This window comes from Pongo abelii, chromosome 16, assembly GCF_028885655.2.
Source record: "Pongo abelii isolate AG06213 chromosome 16, NHGRI_mPonAbe1-v2.0_pri, whole genome shotgun sequence".
Taxonomy (NCBI): domain Eukaryota; kingdom Metazoa; phylum Chordata; class Mammalia; order Primates; family Hominidae; genus Pongo; species Pongo abelii.
The window spans coordinates 85,405,684-85,425,357 of NC_072001.2; the positions used below are offsets into that span (position 1 = coordinate 85,405,684).

Genomic DNA, 19,674 nt, shown 5'->3' on the forward strand with positions numbered 1-19,674 from the left:
AACCTTAAACTGAAAAAAGATATGCTGGAGTCATAAACCCCAGTATCTCAGAATGCGATCTTATTTGAAGATAGGATCTTTTTACGAAGATAGTCCAGTTAAAATGAGGTCATGAGGGGTGGGTCCTAATTCGATAGGACTGATGTCCTTATAAGAAGTCGAAATTTGGGGATATACATATACAAAGAAGACAAAGTGAAGGCGGGAGAAGGCAGCCTCATACAAGTCAGAGAGGCCTGGAACAGATCCTTCCCGCACAGCCCTCAGAGGAAACCAACCCTGCTGACACCTTGATCTCAGACTTCTTGCCTCTAGAACTGAGAGATGATAAATTTCTGTTGTTTAAGCCACTGAGTTTGTGGTACTTGGCCCCCCTACCAAATGAATACAGGAGGGTGTTCTGTTCTTTGAAACTGGATATATCTCTGTGTGATACAGCTAGGCAGTCTCCCAGCTCTTCCACCGACCCCACACCCACCCTAAATGTGACTTCAACAATCATAAGATATAATTCAACATTTGGAAAAATCTCAGTGACTAGACAACTGTCCAGTGGACTTGTAAGGACAGCCAGTAAATTTAAGCTTAATGAGCCATTAAGAACACGGAATAGCTGGAGAGATTCTCTGCACTTTGCCTCAGAGTTCTTAGCAAGGGGCAGGGGTTGAGTTCCTCCCTCTCACACAGGGAGCCCATGCCTTCCTTAATTGCTTCAACTTGTGTACAGACTGCCTGTGGCCATAGAGTCCTAGCTAGGTCTTGACGCAGTAAGATAGCACCACACAATGATGTGGTTTTGCTTTTGTACTGTACTGTGCTCCAAATCCTGCCTACTTTGCTGTTGTGAGAAGCTTCTGAGTTTGATTGATTCGTTTTGGAGATTGGTCTGCATGCAAAAGTTTCAATGTTCTGATCATTAAGGAAGGATTAATTGAGTTGCCCTGGAAGGGACTTCACTGGACTGGTTTCCAAATTTAATATATGGCCTAGTTCCACCAAGAACCTGGATTATTCACTCTCTTATAGTGAGCTACTTGGCAGCCCCAACCTTACTAAGCAGAGGGCAAGATATTTAGGCAGTAAATTCAAAATTCCACTCCTTCCACCATTTACTCAGTCCCAAACTTCTCATAAATTTTCAAGTGAAATTCAAGAAGGTTTTTCTTCCTAAATGGGAAATATAGATTGGAGGTTTTCATTCATTTTGATTTCTTCTTTGGAGTGGAATTGCTAGAATCTGACTGGCACTTGGCCCTAAATGGTATTAATAGATACAGAGCTATGGAGATGAAACTTTTATGACAATAACATATTGATGTATGTGCTCATACAAAGGGATTTAAAATACTACTACTAATAAATGGATCTTAAAAGCATCCTAACAACTGTTGGTCTTTGATACTTACTTAATGCTGGCTGGATCCAGTGTAAGATACACTGCTAAGCAAATCCTAATAGTTATTTTTAAAATAATAATACATTTATTTATTCATTCTTACATGTCATTTAAATACAATTAGCAATCCTTTTTTATTCTCAGAGAAAACTCTTAGTGAGTCTGAGGATCAGATATGTCCCCAATATGTGTTCATACTGCTTAGCGTGGAATTGCATATGTTCTTTGCAGGTTTTGGCTGTGTGCAAATCGTGTGAGTAGTTCTCACAATAGATAAAGCATTTTGGACAGATGTTGAAATGAAGCTTCTCCATCATGCAGCTTTTAGAGTATTTGTCTAATGTGTTTTAACCCCTGTTCCCAACATCTTGTATTTCAGTGCTCACAGCTGAAGCACATGTCCTATTTTATGCCCTTCCTCATAACTACTGCTGATTATTTTGCATCTTGCACATCTAAATGTTCAGTTTTTCTTCCTACTTCCAATGAGTCTCCTCATTTCTCAATGTCCTTTATCCATCTTTGCTGCTCCATTTGCACTGCCTCCCAAAGGTCACTGTGGCTCCTTCTCTGACTTCCACAGTCAAGTTACACTTCATAAAAATTCTAAGCTCATTTTCAGAAGCCACAAATCTATACTTCTTTAAAATCTTCAAACTTTGACTGTGTAAATAAATACTCAGAAACAAGATTTCTAAAAAAAAACACCACTATTGGCATCGTATGTTCAAAGGAGATAACAAATATTTAACCTTATACGTTGTAGGCTTTCTAAACTTAATTTCAAAAAAAGACTAAATAAACAGTGTCAATATGTCTGTAAACTCACAATGAAAATTTTCAGATCATCTAATTGTGTATTCATTGGCTGGAAACAATCATGTAAAAACCACAGCCCTGGAGCTGGGTAGCATAGAAACAAGAAGATTCAGCATTTCATGGTTGGTGACTTCAAATCTCTGAAGGGTTGTCAGGTAAAAAAAAAAAAAAAAAGAAAAAAGAAAAGAAAAGAAAAGAAATTTGACTTGATCTATAAAAATGAAAGTTGCCGGGCAAAGTTTTGGCTTTTCACTCCTGACAAAGATGAGCTCTCTCATAGGTAGACCAAGGCACACGAGTGATGACTTTCATGGCCCCAAAATTCTTCAAGAAAATAGTAGATTGAGGAAGCGATCTGCCCATTGATAGAGGTGCTGTTTGAACTGAATGACATTTAAGCTTCCTTCTTGCTCCAAGATTCTGTGAGGCCATGAAGCATGCTATTTCATCCCCACTCCAATTGCTATCTCCCTGGCCTGGTGCTCTCACCACCTCAATCTTGGGTCACTGATCTCTTTTGCAAGAAATCAGTCCTGCCTACCACCTGCAACTTCATCTTCCTAAAATGTCACTTTCCTTAAGGCCTGCTCTGTTCAAAGGCCAGTTCCCAGCCACACCAATGTAAATGCTGGTATTTATCGTTGATAAGCTCTTCCCACTCCATGAGATCATGAACTCTGCTCCAAGTAGACTGGCTTTTTTTGCTGTGTCCCCTACCCCCTCGCCCCCACATCTCACTAGTCCTCCACAGGGATCTTTATTTTTTTTTAAATCAACACATTTCCTAGGCAGAGGAAATGTTTCAAGCAAAGGCACAAATATGTAAAAACACTAGATGTATTCAGGAAATCGTAAGCAAAAGCATTTGCTCTATGACTCCCATCTAGGTCTAACAGTACATTTAGTCATCGCTTCTAACATCCTCATTCTTCTATTTTTAATAATAGTGCCCAACCCACCAACACTCTAAATCCCCAAATCTCCCTGTCCGTGTTCGCTCCCAGATGTGGCCCCTGCCACCTAACATTGTCAATTTAATTGGGTTGAACTGTATGAAATTGCCAATACTGAAGGTCAAAATGGTCTGGTATCAGCAATTTCACATGATTCAACCTAATAGTTTTTCGAGGTCCTTAAAACGCTCTCCTCTTCTCTTCTGACCATCCCAGACACTCTTCTGCCTCTTGCCTCTCCAGCCACCTCCTGGATCGAGGCCTTGGCTCCTCACTGGCCTCCTGGCACTTTCCCAGCCCATCCAGCTCACAGTTACCAGAAAACAATATAAAACAGTGTTCTCCAATGCCTGCAAGACATCTCAAAACTCTCAGCTGAGCCTCACAGACTCTCTACAATCTGCCTCTGACTTGCTTTTCCAAACTTATTTTCTACCGTTCAGCTCACCCGAAATCTTCACTGGAAGAGACCCTAGAGCTCACCTAGTCTCATGGTTCCCAAACTCAGCTTCACAGCAGAATCTCCCAAGGAGCTTTTACTTTATCAGTCATTCTATCTAGCTATCTAGCCATACATTTATTTATATATGGGTTTATCATACCTAGCACTTAAAAACTGTTTTAATTAATAGACTTTCCTTTTTTTTTTTTTTGAGACGGAGTCTTGCTTTGTTGCCCCAGGCTAGAATGCAGTGGCGCGATCTCAGCTCACTGCCACCTCTGCCTCCCTGCAACCTCTGCCTCCCAGGTTCAAGCGATTCTCCTGGCTCAGCCTCCCGAGTTGCTGAGACTACAGGCGCCCGCCACCACGCCCAGCTAATTTTCTGTATTTTTAGTAGAGATGGGGTTTCACTGTGTTAGCCAGGATGATCCGCCCTCCTCGACCTCCCAAAGTGCTGGGATTACAGGCATGAGCTACTGCGCCCGGCCAACTTTACTTTTTAGAGCAGTTTTAGGCTTACAGCAAAATTAACCAGAAAGTACAGAGTTCTCACATTGCCCTACCCCATACATACAGGCAGCCTCTCTACCATCAACATCCCACATCAGGGTGCAGGCGTTACAATCAATAACCAACATTGACACATCATTACCAACCAAAGAAAAATGTTTTTGAATAGGCAATACATACTTTTTTTTAAAAAAAAGGATCCAAGCAGTATAAAAAGATATACAGGGAAACGGAAGTCTCTCTCCAGCTCCTGATCCCCGAAGCCTCGGTCTCCCTCCCTGAGATATATTCTATGTATATGATTATACTTGCAGGTAGGTCTTCATCTACAATTTTAATACAAATGAAGCATGCCATACACCTGTAATGAACCTTAATTTTTTCCTATTTTTTTATTTATTTATTTTGAGACAGAGTCTTGCTCTGTCGTCCAGGCTGGAGTGCAGTGGCACTCAGCTCACTGCAAGCTCCGCCTCCCAGGTTCATGCCATTCTCCTGCCTCAGCCTCCCGAGTAGCTGAGACTATAGGCACCTGCCACCACACCCGGCTAATTTTTTTTTTTTTTTTTTTTTTTAAGTAAAGATGGGGTTTCACCATGTTAGCCAGGATGGTCTCCATCTCTTGACCTCGTGATCTGCCCGCCTCAGCCTCCCAAAGTGCCGGGATTACAGGCGTGAGCCATCGTGCCCGGCCAATTTTTTCCTCTTAATAATACATATTGTTGATCAGTGCAGGAATTAGGGGAAATTTTTTTAATGCATATTGAAGATTGTGCAATATCAATACAAATTACACTGCATCATTCTTTTTAACAGCATTCTGCCAAGTCATCTAAAGTATATATTTACATCTTTAGCTCATCATCCCCTATTGACAGATATAAGGAACTTTTTAAACTGTAGGTTTCCAGATCTCATCCCAAAATTATCGAGTACGAATTTCAAGAGGTGAACCCAGAAATTTGTATTTCATACATCTTCTCTAGGTTACTCTCATGTAGGCATCTCACAAGACTAGTTTACGAAGCAATAAAATAGCCCATCCTTCTAATTTTCCAAATAAGAAAACTAGGGTTAAAAGATATAAAGCGATTTTCTCAAAGTCTCACAGCAGACAAGTTAGAGGCAGAGTTAACTGTACAACAGGGCCCCCTGAATAGGAGGTGTGGAGGAATTAATTCCTCTAGGATATACACCATAAAAATGTGACTAGGATAAGTAACCCCAAATACCCTAGTCCCGTTTATCAAGAGGTTTTAAGTGATAGTGTTCTTGCAGTACAGTCGCTGATGTTCATGATGAGGACCCTGAAGTGCCTTCTGAGTCATCAAAGGGATAGTAAGGTAATGCCATCATGGCTTTAATGAGAAGTGTGTTTTAAAGCCTACATCCATGGGTGGTAGGCTTGCATATTATCAATAAACAGCATATTAAACTTATTCATAACTCATTAAAATCACTTCTGGCTATTCCATAAAAGCAGAAGTTTTCTGTATATCTGCACAGGGAATGTTCTAGAAAGATCTTGGTTTCCAGAAATCTCTAGTCTCTACTTTAGCATTTAAGCTCAGTTTCTTCGGCTATAAAATTAGGATAATAGTACTATCCGTATTATCCACTACCTCATGGGGTTGCTGTGAGACAATTTATATGAAAGGATTTTCAAAAGCATAATATCTCCTATACAAAATAAAATAATAGCATTTTATCACTTTTAAAGATATGCATCCAACAAAATGCTCTGATGGAGAAGATTTGGCCCAGGCCAAATTGACTAACACCATTCATGAACCTTGCTTTAAATTTTTAAAATTCTTTCTAACCTATGAATGTAATATAATCACATGGTTAAAAGAAATCCAAAGGTCAAGAGAATATAAAATGAAAAGATAATAATAATAGCATAGATCTGGATAGACATAGATAGATAGCACTTACCACATGCCATGCATGTGGTAAATGCTCCTCAGAGAAACTCTTTGAGGTATGTTACTATTATTATCTGCATTTCATAGATGATCAAACTGAGGCACAGAGAAATTTAGTAACTTTCCCAAGTTACACAGCTAGTAAGTGTCAGAGCTGGTTTTCTGTCATCACCCCCCAAATACTAGTCTTATTCTCTAAAGATACCACTGTTTCACAGTCAATTCCACATCTGTATCAGTTTTCTATTTCTGCACAACAAATTACCCTAAAATGTAGGGCTTAAAACAATAAGCATCTGGCCGGGCGCAGTGGCTCACGCCTGTAATCCCAGCACTTTGGGAGGCCGAGACGGGTGGTTCACAAGGTCAGGAGATCAAGACCAGACCATCCTGGATAACATGGTGAAACTCAACCTCTACGAAGAATACAAAAAATTAGCCAGGCGTGGTGGCAGGCGCCTGTAGTCCCAGCTACTTGGGAGGCTGAGGCAGGAGAATGGCATGAACCCGGGAGGTGGAGCTTGCAGTGAGCTGAGATCACCCCACTGCACTCCAACCTGGGCAACAGAGTGAGACTCCGTCTCAGAAACAAACAAACAACAACATAAGCATCTATTAACTCACAGCTTTTATGGATCAGGAATCAGGGTGTGGCTTAGCCAGGTGCCTCTGACTTAAGATCTCTTATTAGGTTCAATTAAGATGTTGATCAGGGCGGCAGTCTCATCTGAAGATTCGTCTTGGGGAGGATCTGCTTTAGGTTCATTCCTGTGGTTGCTGGCAGGTCTCAGTTCCTCATGGGCTATTGGACTGAGAGCCTCAAGTACTCGTGGCCAGAGGCAGAGGCCCTCTTCAGTTTCTCACCACATAGACTTCTCCACAGGGCTGCCTCCTTCCAGAGTCAGTGATGAGAGACAAAGAGAGAGATCAGACCAAGACAGAAGCCACAGTATTTTTAGAACCTAGTCTCAAAAGTGATATCCCCTCACTTCTGCCATATTCGGTCATTAGAAGCAAGTCACAAAGTCCAAACCACACTCAAAGGGAGAGGGTCACACAAGGAGGTAGGGATCATTGGGGGCCATCTTAAAGACTGTGCACCATGACAGTCCTCTAGAACTTTTCTGTACAAATAAAACTTTTTTTTACAGAAATTATATTCTTTGCATTTTGCCTTTACAGATGTCAAAGTGATCCCCTCATTTACTAGTACAGCTAGAATTCCATGTGCAGAAGCTACATAACTTCATAAGCAAGTCCCCTATCGATGGGCATGTAGGTTATTTGAAGCAAAACACCCCTTTCACTGATTTGCTGAGTGTGCACTGAACATCGCTGTGAACCAGGCTCTGTGTTGGATGGTGTTGGAGGCACAGAGATGGGGGATAAGACCCCTGCTCTGAATACATTCTCAGCCTAGAGGGAGAAAAGACAATTAAGTAAGTAATTGTGAAAGGGCCTGGAAGATATCACTGTGGAAGGGGTATAGGTATCAGGTAAGGGGCTGAACATGTCTGATAACTCCAGAAGTAAGGACACCATCTCACTTTGCACAGATGAGTAAACTGAGTCACAAATTTGCCATTTGTTTCACCCACACCTTCCATAAAAACATGTGCTACAGTTGGAACCAGCGCTAAAGACTCATGGGGTGGGTAGCACCCATAATGCCATTTTTAGACCGTGCCCAGATCCTGCAATTCTAATACATGCCCTGAAAAATGAAGTCAATAAAATAAAATAAAATAATCAGTCAAACAAAGACCTTGGCATTTGGGAGACCATACAATTGACTACACTTCACTTTTCAGTCAGGGTTCTGGCATCTTTTAGTCACTGTCTAAATTAGTTTATGTGACATTTTTATTGAGCTTTTTTTTAAAGAGAGAACTCTGTATTCATTTTCTTCTCATCCAATGGTAATTTTTCTTTGTCCACCTGAAAAGAATACATTACAGAATAATGTTTGATTGTTCACAAGACAGTCAAGGCTTTATTTAGAATTAATGTCAAAGAAATGCCCTGTGCCCATAAGGTGCTATTCATGTTCTCGGTTCTCCTCACGTGGCCTGGCCGCATCAGCGCAACTCGGCCGGGCTCCATTTTTCAAGTCAGTTACACGTATCACTAAAAGGAACATCATTCTCATAGTTGTCTATTTTATGACAAATGAATGCTTGCTTTTTCTCAAAATACCTCCTATAAAAGCCATTTTTTTCTGAAGTGGTAAAGATAGACGCATTGGATTTAGGTAGACCCAAGGTTGGAGTCCTCAGTCCAACACTTACTGACTGTGTGGCCTTAGGTAAGTAATTTAACTTCTACCTAAATTTCCTTGTCTCTGAAATGGGTTTACTTAGACCTACCCCATAGGGTTGGACCAATGTAGAGTGCCTGGGTCAGAATGAGAGGCTCGGCAAACTATAGAAATTATCATTGACCTTCCCTGAGCCAATGTAAGTGATGCTTAACTCTTCCCACTCTCCCTTCCTGGAAAGCTGGTTGGTCTTAACAGTCGGGGAAGAGATCCTTTCGCACTTTAAGCATCGCTTGTGGGCAAGGTCAGGTTTGACTAGGTCAGGGAAGGGAGGAAGCCAAAGGAGAGGCAGTGTTGAGTGTTAGAAGGACCCTTGTTCCCTAGCCGGGGAGAGAATTACTCTTTTACGGCGAAAAAGAGTGAATGCGCCCAATGCAAATTCCCTTCCTTCCCGAGTTCCCTTGCCCCAACAAAGCTTCTGGACTACTACTCCCAGCCATTGCATTGGCCAGCAGGATCAAAACCTACTTGAGAGAAGACTTTGTTCATATTTTGTTTGTTTGTTTGTTTGAGAGAGTCTCGCTCTGTCCCCCAGGCTGGAGTCCAGTGGCACGATCCCGGCTCACTGCAAGCTCCGCCTCTCGAGTTCACGCCATTCGCCTGCCTCAGCCTCCCGAGTAGCTGGGACTACAGGCGCCCGCCAACACGCCCAGTTAATTTTTTGTATTTTTAGTAGAGACGGGGTTTCACCATGTTAGCCAGGATGGTCTCCATCTCCTCACCTCGTGATCCGCCCGCCTCGGCCTCCCAAAGTGTTGGGATTACAGGCGTGAGCCACCGCGCCCGTCCAAATTTATTCATATTTCTTAGAAAGATAAGACTTAAGAGATAAGAGCTCTGCATCACTTAGTGACTGTAATTCACTGAAGATATCAGAACTTTTCCCAAGAGCCCATTTTGGTAGTATAAGGAGTACCCATGAAATAGGGAAAGGGGAAGAGATGCTAGCCCAGACCCATTTGGAAATTTCTCCGTACATTTTATCTCATAGTTACAGGGAACCGAACAAAACAGAAAGAGGCCGGCTAGATCTGGAAACGGAGGTTTGATTCTGGGTAAGGGGGCTGGGACTGTGTTTTGAGTAATATTTGTTTTACTGCAAATAGGCACAGTAAAATCTCAGGGCTGCCTGCCTCATGGTTGCAGAAAGACTCACAGGAGAGAATGGAAATGAGAGTGCTTTGAACATTCCATGTAATCATTATTATCATTCATTGGGTACAATCTACCACTCTGGTGAATAAAAAGAGTCCCTTTGTTGTGACCTGCTATGCTCAGACATCAGCCTTGACCTTGCCCGCAGTGTTTCTGATATAGAGCCACACTGGGTTGTGGGTAATCCTAGAACGCCTTTAGGCGTGTAAATGCTGGAAGAAGTCCACCAATTTCAAGGCAATGAATGAAGGGAAGAGAAGATATATTTGCTTCGTCTACATCAGGGTTTCTCATCCCTGAGCTGGATAATTCCGTGTGTGGGGGCTGTCCTGTGCAATGTAGGATGTTTAGCAGCATCCCTAGCCTCTACCCACTAAATGTCAGTACAATTACCCATTTTTATCATAAGCAAAAATGTCTCCAGAGATTGCCAAAATGGAGGGGTGCAAAATCATCCCCTCCCCTACCTCCACTGAGAGCTATTCTACCTAAAGAAATAAAACATGGAACAGTAATTAGGGGAAAAGATGTCCGTTAGCTGGTATTTTGTTGCTGCAGAAAGACAGATTTCAGAGGGGTGGAGAAGCAGAAAAGGAAGCTGCTGGTAGTTGGAGGACATGAATGTGGTGCCTCTCATCTTTCTGGCCAGAGGACTGTCACCTCCACAGCCAGTGGTCATGTCCACGGAAGTCACCTGGGGAAGCTGGAGGATGGGACAAAAGGCTTAACTCAGACCAAAAGTGACTGCCATCTAATATTAGCATGTGTTCACATCCGCTGCTGGTAACAGGGACCTGGGCTTAGCACGGGAGACCCATGTTGGAGAGCAGGCTCTCCTCTCAAGAAGCCTAATTTTACTAATAATATATCCCCAAACTTTATGTCAACAAAGGGAACCTCTCACTATAAAGAAAAAAAAATACAGGCCATCCTAAGGTATGTTGGCAGCCTTAACATCTGATCTTTTTTCATTTCCCAAAGTGGCACATGAACCACAAAAAAATCTTATATGAATGAGTAAGGTCCCATTAGATATCAACCAATCAAGGCTTTTTTATTTTTTCCTTGCATTGTCTGTAATTATTCTGCTAAAGCAGAAAAGCAAAGTTAACATGACTAAAGAAAGTTACATGCAAAAAGAATCTTGGTTCTGTTCTAGGCATTTCCAGACAGCTGAAGGAAAGGGGGACTTGGATATGGTGACATTTCCACTTGCCAGGCCTCAGCTAACCTCCAGTCCTTGAGAGAGAAGCAAAGGGGGTAAACACTGCCTGGGAACTTTCCAGAGCTGAAGATGATGCCAGAAATTTTCCAAGCAGAGCCACTCCTTTTACTCCTCCCATCCGAAGGCCTGTCTGCTGCCTTCACACAGCATCGTGTAAACCAACTGAATCAGGAGCTATGTAGGCAGTGACTAAATTATCAAACAGGTAAAAATTAACACAAAGGGAAGAGGGACTACCAAGATCAATTTATACTAGTCTACTCTTCAGATTCACCTGCTGAGATGAAAATAAATGCCTGCCATACTCCAGTCAGATACTGTTCTCCAGGGGCAACTCAGCCAGGAAGTTTGCTGTAAATTCAGCGGCATGCTCTGGTCATTCCTAAATACTCTCTAGAAGACTGAGTTCAGGTTAAGTGACAGCACGTGGCTCCTCCCCTTGACAAAGCCCCTCAGCCAGGGAGCAGGTGGAGCCTGCCAAAAGCAAACAAAAACTTCCCTCAAAAGACAACAAACACTTGACACCCGCAGCCTGTCAACACCAATTAGTCTGCCCTACAAGCAGAAGCCTATTAAGACCAGTGCTCAAATCCAGGAAGGTCCTCTGCAAGCAGAAACTGTCATCCCTTCTTCCTTCTTCGGCTTCCCCAAGGGAGTGACCTTCAGTGGAAACTCGCAACAGAGCTGAAACCAACTTCTCCCTGCCACAGAGCAGGCATAGGGCTTTAAGACCCACTATCCTCTCAGGGGCCCATGCCGGGTGGAACGATGACATTCCCTGGCCCTTTTTGCCTTCCTCACTAATAATATCCATATTAATATTTATTTTTGATATAACTTTAAATTAATTTCAATATTTTTCTTAATGGTTTAGGCAAAATGAAATGGTTTGTGGGGCTGGAAAGTAAAACGTTTTTTGAATATGTTAATTTCCTTTTTTTCTAATTTTTAAAATAAACACTTTCCTGAACCCCTAAAAGTTATCATGGGCCCTAGGCACTGTGACTTGTGTGTCTAATGGAGGCCCTAATTCAGTAGATACCTGCAATTTTTCGAAAAAATACCGTTACCCATGGCCACCCATCCAACCAAACACAACCCTGGCCTGTTTTGAAAATCCATTCTATTCATAATACACAAAATGTACCTGGGAATTCCATATTTCAACTCGTCAATTTAAAGTGATCCCTTACAGTTAGATTCCAAGAGGCTTAAAAAAAAAAAGGTCACCACACAAGGTAAGATTTTCTTCAATATTTTATTTATATAGAAATACTTAAAAAATGAAGTAGCACCATTACTTAAGTTTTACCTTTATTATGTAGAACTTTAAATGTCAGAAAAATAAAACTCTTGATACAATTTCAAATCTTGTCTCAGCAAATATAATATTAGTATTTGACCATGAGGTTAAAGGCCCTTTATCATAAAATAAAATATACTTTGTTTTTTAAACTTTGCTCAGTAAAGTACATTTAAGCTCAAGTAACATCACCTACATATACATAAACAAGTGGTAAACAAATGTATTAAAATAGAAATACTAAAACTATAGTGGTGCAACAGAATTTTTGTAACTTGCACTGAATTCTATTTATACAAATGTTAGAAAGCATCAACAGTTCTTTTTGACATGTTTATACATTTCCGTTTTTGTAATAATATAGAATAAAATATGCTTTATATCACTGAATAGAAAATATGCTGGGTGAAGCAGATCTAGAAGATTTGTCTGAACCTATAAAATCTCCATCCCAACAGAATACTGTTCAAAACATTACACATTTTATGGTTGTAATTCCGCCACAATTGTGTGATTATTAAAATAATACAGTGTTCTTTGCCATAAGGCCATACTAAAATAAAAAGATTTAACCCAGCTACAAAAAAGTTCACTGAACTTAAATTAAAATACTTGTAAACATCTTTGCAATATGAAATATAATTTTTCAAGTCAAAAAAGAATAAAATACTTCAATCTGTATTAATGCAATTTCTCTTTAAAACTTTTAAACGTTTTTAATATATAAGAGATATGTTACAGTTTCTTTAACTTTAATAAAGCTGCAGTATCCTGGTTTCACAGGAACTCCTGGCCCTTCCACGAACATTCAAAAAGGATCCACTGTGTTCTATAATAAGTATCATAGGAACCCACCCACAAAGGGGAACACACTAAACAGTCCACACATCCCTTAGCACTACTATCATCTTCATCATAATTATTACTGTTCATTTTTTCCTACTTTAAGAAAATGGAAAACTTGTGGGGTTTTCTTCTTTTGGAAGCTTCCTATTAAGTACAGTGTAAAAACTATCATTACTAGAATGTCGCCGTTCCTATTATTTATAGAGCATGCATTTCAGGTGTTCAGAGGTTTCCCAGGCTACAGTACTCTTGATGCAGATATCCTGGCAAATTCCTTTACTTAAAAATTAAATTTTAAAAATGAGCGGATACTACAGCTTTCCAAGCTCCTCTCGGATCTCAGAGTGTTGGTGGGGCCGGGAAGGAGAAGGGAAAGGGGGGGCACCCAGGGAGGCAGGCGAGCGCTGGGGAATGAGGATGGGGAGGGGTTCCCCCTTCCCCCAGCACGGTGCGCACTAGCGCCCGCTGCCTTTAAGAAAAGATGCGGATGGCCTGAGTGACCGCGGTGTGGCAGACCGGGCACTCGGGCTCGCTCTTCTCACAGATGCGATTGGCGCACTCCATGCAGAAGAGGTTGTGGCCACAGGGCACCAGCGCGGCAATCACTTCGCTCTCGAAGCACACGGAGCAGTCGCGGCTGCCTTTACGCCGAAGCCCGGAGGAAGAGGATGAAGAACTGGAGGAGGAGCTGGAGGAAGAGGAGGAGCCCGACGTGTCCGACGGCTGCAAGCCAGGCAGCTGTGCCCCCAGCCCGTTGGCATAAGCGGCGTAGGCCAGGCCTCCTCCGCCCGGGTCGCTGCGCACCCGGCGAGCCAGGTGGTGCTCTCCCGCCCCCGGGGCCATGTGCAAGGGCGGAGACAGGCGTGGGCAGCTGGTGCCAGGGTGCAGCCGGCGGTGCACCAATAGCCCCAGGTTGGCGTTGGAGGGCGCACTGGCGCCACCCCCGGGGAAGACCACGGAGGAGGAAGAAGCAGACGAAGATGCGGAAGAAGAGCAGGAAGAAGATACCGGAGCTGTAGGTCCGCCTCCCGGGGACCGCTCGAACTGGGCCCAGAGAAGTGGTGCCCCAGGTGGGGGAGCGGGAGCCGGGTCAAAAGTGGGCTGCAGCTCGGGGCAGCCGTCAGGGGATGGCACTGAGGCTTCTCCCCCCGCTGTGTAGGTGTACCCATTGCCGTTGTTGTTGTTTCCGTTGTGCGCAAAGCTCAGGGCGGGGCTGGGGGGGCTGTAGTCCGCCAGGCGCGGGGTAGCGGCTGCGCTGCTGCTGGTCCCGCCGCCAAAGTAAGAGTCTGTGGAAGCACTGCCAAGCGAGCTGGAGCTGTCGTTGCGGTAGCTGGAGAAGGGCTTGCGGCCGGGGGTGGGCGTGATGCTGGGAGTGGGCTTGCTCCAGAGGCTGCCTGGGCCGGACCCGCCGGACCCGTGATGCAGATCGAAGCCCACATCGGTGCCGTTGGCGTGGAAGTCGTTCTCGTCTGTGAGCTCAATGATGCCGCCGGTACGCAGAGCAATGTGCGCCTCAATCTCCTCTCGAGCGCGATCCACGTTCTCTGGCATACCGGTCACCTCGAACACCGGCTCCTTATCCCGGCTGGGCGTCACGATGTACGTGTGCGTCTGCTGCTGAATGCGCTTGATCGTGGCGCCTTTGGGCCCCACCACGAGCCCCACCACGCGGTAGGGCACCCGCACTTGGATGGTAGTCTGCCCGGGCAGGTTGGGCGGCCCAGGCACCGCGCCGTTGAGTGCCGTGTTCTTATTCCGGGAGGCGCGGATCATGGAGAAGTGCTCGGCAGCGGAGATGATCTCCCTCCGAGCCATGGCCACATCCTCCTTTCTGCCCGTCACAACAAAGACAGGCTCCTCCCCGCGAACTGGGGTCTTGATGTAAGTATTGGTCTTCGCCCGCAGCGCTTTGATTTTACAACCTAGGAACCAGGGTGCGGAGGAGGGAGTGGGAGAGAGAGACAGACACGCCCATTATCCTGGGGTAACCGCGGAGACCGGGGACAGCCCGCGTCCAGGACAGCGAGACGGCAGGACAAGAGATGGGCGGAAAGGGGGCGTCTCCCTCACTGACCTCGGGCCGCGCCACGGGCTGGGCAGCGGATCCCACCCGCGAGGCGCTCGAGGAACAGCCCATTGGCTGCCTGGCCCTCCCCCAGTGACTGCAGTCGTCCCGAACCAAACCCGAGAATCCCAGAAAAGTCATCTGGGGAGATGCCGCTGGGATCCAGCTGGGCGCGCCGTCAGCTCTGAAGACACGGGGAAGGGGCTCGGGGAAAGCAGCTGCAGTCGCGATGCCTCAGCGCTGGTGGACTGGGGGTAGGGGGTGGGGTGTGAGTCCCGGGACCCATTGTTCCTCCTCTGGGCTCCATTCCGCTTTGCAGAAATGCAGAATCCTCCTCCCATCCTATGCTCACTCCTCCTCCTCCCTCCTCCCAAAGGACTGATCAAAGGCCCCCTCCCCCAAGCATCTTACATTTAAATTGTCTTTTTGGAGGTGGGCTGGGTGGGGGGCGTTAGGGGAGAAGACAGTGATTTTAGCAGAAGAAAGTGCATCCCGCCAGGGCAGCGGCGCGGCTCCGGGAGACAGCCTGCCTACACTTTCTTTGTCTGGGGCGCCGGCCCAGCGCGCGGCTCTTCCTCTCTCCCCAAGGCACCCCACGTCGCGGATCAAAATACTGAACACGCCTTCCCCTCGAGGCAGTGGCCTGAGACCCTACACCGCCCCCCACCTCCCCATCCCTCCTCGACCTACCTTGCCGCCCCACGATCTCGGCGACATGCTCAGAACTGGGTACTGGCACGCACTCGGTCATGTTCACGCTCTTCTTGCGCGGCTCGCTGTCGTACAGAGAGGCGCCCTCGTCACTGTCCAGCCCCAGCAGGGAGAGCTGGTCGAGCGCGAGCTGCAGGGCTCTTTGGTCATCCAGGGTCTCTCCCCCTCCGCTGCTGCCGCCGCCGCCGCCGCCGCCGCCGCCGCCGCCGTTGCGCTCCAGGTCTGCAAACAGCGAACTGGGCATCGCTCGGCCGTGCGCGCCGCGCCCCCACCGGCCCTCGGCTCGGCGGCGAGAAGCTGCGGCCACAAAGGCAGCCGAGAAGCGGGTGGTCAGGGGCGGGGAGGTCGGCCGCCTGCTGAGGGCTCCGTTGCTTCTTCCTCGGTGCCGGGAGAAGTGGGTCGCTCCGTGCGGTCCGCACCGGGCAGTGGCTGCAGGAGCCCCCGCCTGGGTCCCCACCCCAGACCTGCTGGCGGGTGGGGTGGGGGCAGAGCTCTAGCGGTGGCCGCGCGTGCCCCCCGAGTGCCCGGCTGGCTGGCCGCAATGCCGAGCGAAAAGCGAGCAGGCGACCGACAGAAGCGTTTCTTTAAGGAGCCCCTCCCCGGCTTCTTCACTCCCTCCCTCCCGCCCGCCCGCCCGCCCTCACTCAGCGCTTTTTCCTCCTCTCCTCCCCGCCTCTTGACTGAGCCTCTGCAGCCAGACGACTCCGGAGGGGGACGAGGGGAGGCGCAACGTCACAGGCGGGAGCTGACACCACAATGCTACTGACACTATCGCTGGGGGAGGCGATTGGCGCGCGCCAGGCCGGGGGCGGGAGGAGGCCGCGGGTTGAGCGAGCAGAGAGAGAGCGCCACCCCCCACCCCCGCGCTCGCCGCAGCCCGCCCCGTCCTCCTCCCGGCCGCGCCCCTCCCCCGCCGCCGCTAACGCCTCTCTTTGTTGTCTAATGCGGGACTGGCAGGCTCGGGACACTTGGATGTACCTATCAGCCGAGGACAATCATTGTCCCTAAGTCTCCTCCCTCGCCTGATTAAGAAAACGCGCCCAACTCTGATGCCTGGGGCCCGGCTCTAAAAGAATGGTCCTTAGAAAGTCCCGTTAGTGGCTCCAAATAAACCATCCGTGGAGCCAAAGCTTCCTCTGGGAGAAGAGCCTGTAGTCCGCCCAAAAGGGCGACCCGAGCCCTCCGACACGGAAAACCGGACATCAGGTCTTGGGGCACACGGGCAGACTAACTCCCGGCGCGGGCTGTCCACCTGCGCGGGAGCGCACGACACACAAAAGCACACGCCCGCCCACACTGGCAAACGCGCGCGCGCCCGCGCCTGCATTTCTGTCCCCTTGGGCAGCACTTCGCCCAACTGGCCCCGAAACTGAGGATGGGAAAGCTAAAAGCTGGCTGCCGCGCGAGCTCTGCCCGCCCTGCCGCTGGCGACCTCTGGAATGCATGGCACCAGGGTCCAGCACACGCCCGGCGCCCAGGCCGAGACCCTGCGGGTTCTGACACGCGCACGAGCGCCGCGCCGCCACCGCGGGGACGCAGGCCACAGCGCCAGCGGGCGGCACGGGCGTGCGCGCCCGCAGTTCCCCAGTCCCTCCACTCCTCGCCCCGCGGCCGGGCATGCGCAGTGCGCGCGAGGAGCGGGCGGGCCCTTTAAGGCGGGCGCTGCGGTGCGCGCGCCGGCCCCGCCCGCGGCCCCGCCCCGACGGGAGGTGAGCGCTCCTTGCCCGGCCGCTCTTTGTGCGCTTCTCCGGGTGGGGGTGGGGGCAGAGGGAGGTTGCGACGGGACTTGCCGGCGAGGACGGCGAGCTGCGCCCCCTCCCGGATCTCCCAGGGACCGTCTCCGAGCGCGAGAGAGAAGGAAGGAGGATTTGAGGGGCGGGCCGGGGCGGTGCGCGCTGCTCTTCTCCGCGCGCATCCCCCTCCGCCGCCCACTAGGGCGGACGCCCCTTCGGGCCCCGCGCGCTCTCTTGTCCTTTGTTCCGGGAGCTGCCAGGCTCGCCGCGCCCATTGCGTCCCGCCGCGGACCGCTCCGCAGAGCGGCTGGGCCAGCGGTTCATAGAGTCGCCCCAGAGCCGCACAGCGGGACGCCTGCCCAAAACAATGAGGCCATGTGGCCGCAGCCGCACACGGGCTGACTGGGGAGACCTCGTGGTGCCGCGGGGCGGTCCCGGGGCTCGAAGGCAGGGGCTCCCCTAGGTGTTCCCTGCGTGACCCCGGCTAGAGGGAACGAGCGCTGTGGGCCTCGGTTTCTCACCCGTAAAATGAAGAAAATAATCCCCGCCTTTACCTCTTCGTGGGTCGTTCGGAGGATTAAATGCGACAGTGGATGGTCGCGCGCTTAGAAATCAGTAGACAATTCCGCAAGCGCCTTTACTTTTGAGAACGCGGAGGTGCAGCTCACTTCCCCGCTTGCTTACCTGGAGCTGTCTTGGGAAAGAGGTGCTGATTATTTTCTTGGGGAAATGGGTTTAGAAGCCACTTACAGTGGTTATTTCCTCAGGATGTTTACGTCAGCTTCCCGGAGCCTGGTGTGTGTTTTTCTTAAAAGGGAATGTTCGATGGGAGGAGGCAGGTGGGAGGATGCTGCTGAGTCCTCCGTGAAAACCACCACTTAGAGCTCCAGTAGGAAATTCCTGTATTCTTTTGACCCGGTTTATGGACTTGGAATCCAACTAACTTGGGAATGAGGGTTCTTGCCGAGATGGAGGGTTTTGAGTAAGGGGTCCTGGCTGGGGAGAGCCAGAGATGAGGCCCAGCCTCCCGCGTTCACGCAAGGCCTGTAAACAGAAAGCAGACTGGAAAGGCGCTTGGAGCATTTCCATCTTTTTAACACAAAGGGCTAGTTTCTCGCCTCTTAGCTCTGTTTCTTTGAAATTTCGTAGCCTTCCGATTGGGCCTTCTGAGGTTTCTTTTTTTTCCAAGTAGAAAATATGACAGTAAAGTTGTTCCTTCGCTGATAAGGAGCTGTGCACGGATAATGGGGTGTAGGGAGAGGTTGCTTCTGCTAGGGAGCTTGGCCACCAATAGTTTCAGACCTGCCATAACTCCTTCTCCTTGCATCTACAGCGATAAGAATTCAGATGGATTAATTCTGACATGTGTTTAAACTTAGAGGATTGGATATTTCAGAGGAGTCCCTGGGGTGGCTGGGTCATTACCCGGAAGGTGAATGCAACATTTCGCTAAGGTGACATGTTTAATGTCATTCTTCACTGCTGGATCCTGAAGGCAGGACTTGTGCTTGGCTGAAACTGCCAGTGTTCAATGAAATCATACATCTTCACCCACATGAAGGATAAGCTGAGCCCCTTACCATAGGAATTCATGGAAATCTGCCGATCCTGAGGCGCCCATGTTCATGTAGCCCAGGTCACCCTCCACAGAGAGGAACACTTGAGTAAAACCTATACAGAGATCCGCATGCTTTTCTGAAGACACCCACAAAATCGAAGGCACTCTCAAGAGCATGGGAGGGTGGTGAGAGTGATAGAAGCAGTTACAATGTCTGACACATCTAGTTTCCAGCCCCAGCTGTTCTTCTGTGTTGTCTGTCAAAAGAGGCCGGCATCCAGCTTACCACCTACCTCATAGGGTTGCTTTAGCGAGACGGATGATAGCAAAAGTTAACTCGTGAATTCCCAGGTACTCAGCAAATGCAGTTGGCGCTTTACTCACAGCTACTCCTTGCCTTCTCTATTTGTATACCTCACTGACTGGTCAGGATATTTTCCGACCCTTGACTGCTATTGTAAAAGTAACAATCCAGAAATTTTAATTCTCAGTTAGTGGCTTTAATAAGCCAAGATGTTGTAAAACTTGGCAAAGTCCAGTTCTGTTTTTCAATAGATGATACATCCTAACCCCATAGTTTCTGGATAGACTTTCCCAGGCTCCTTTAGGACCCCAGAGCTTAACTACTTTTCCTGATGCAGAACACATTCCCTAAGGACTTCCCGATGTGGCCATAATATTTTTTATTAGCACAGGAGAGAAGCTTGCAGAAT

At 47.8% G+C, this 19,674-nt stretch overlaps 1 protein-coding gene across 1 annotated transcript; it reads right to left on the bottom strand.

The window, feature by feature from the left end:
- Positions 1-11,984: 11,984 nt before the first annotated feature.
- MEX3B (mex-3 RNA binding family member B) lies at positions 11,985-17,287 on the bottom strand. The gene is made up of 2 exons (XM_002825753.5): positions 15,650-17,287; positions 11,985-14,816 (listed from the first exon to the last, which is right to left on the bottom strand). Exons 1-2 carry the CDS (start codon positions 15,912-15,914, stop codon positions 13,366-13,368), a joined length of 1,716 nt encoding a protein of 571 aa, XP_002825799.1. The 5' UTR covers positions 15,915-17,287; the 3' UTR covers positions 11,985-13,365.
- Positions 17,288-19,674: the final 2,387 nt, after the last annotated feature.

Coding starts and splice junctions, on each gene's coding strand:
- MEX3B (XM_002825753.5), bottom strand. CDS start 15,914: ATGCCCAGTTCGCTGTTTGCAGACCTGGAGCGCAACGGCGGCGGCGGC. Junction 14,817..15,649: donor CGAGATCGTGGGGCGGCAAG/GTAGGTCGAGGA, acceptor CCTGGTTCCTAG/GTTGTAAAATCAAAGCGCTG.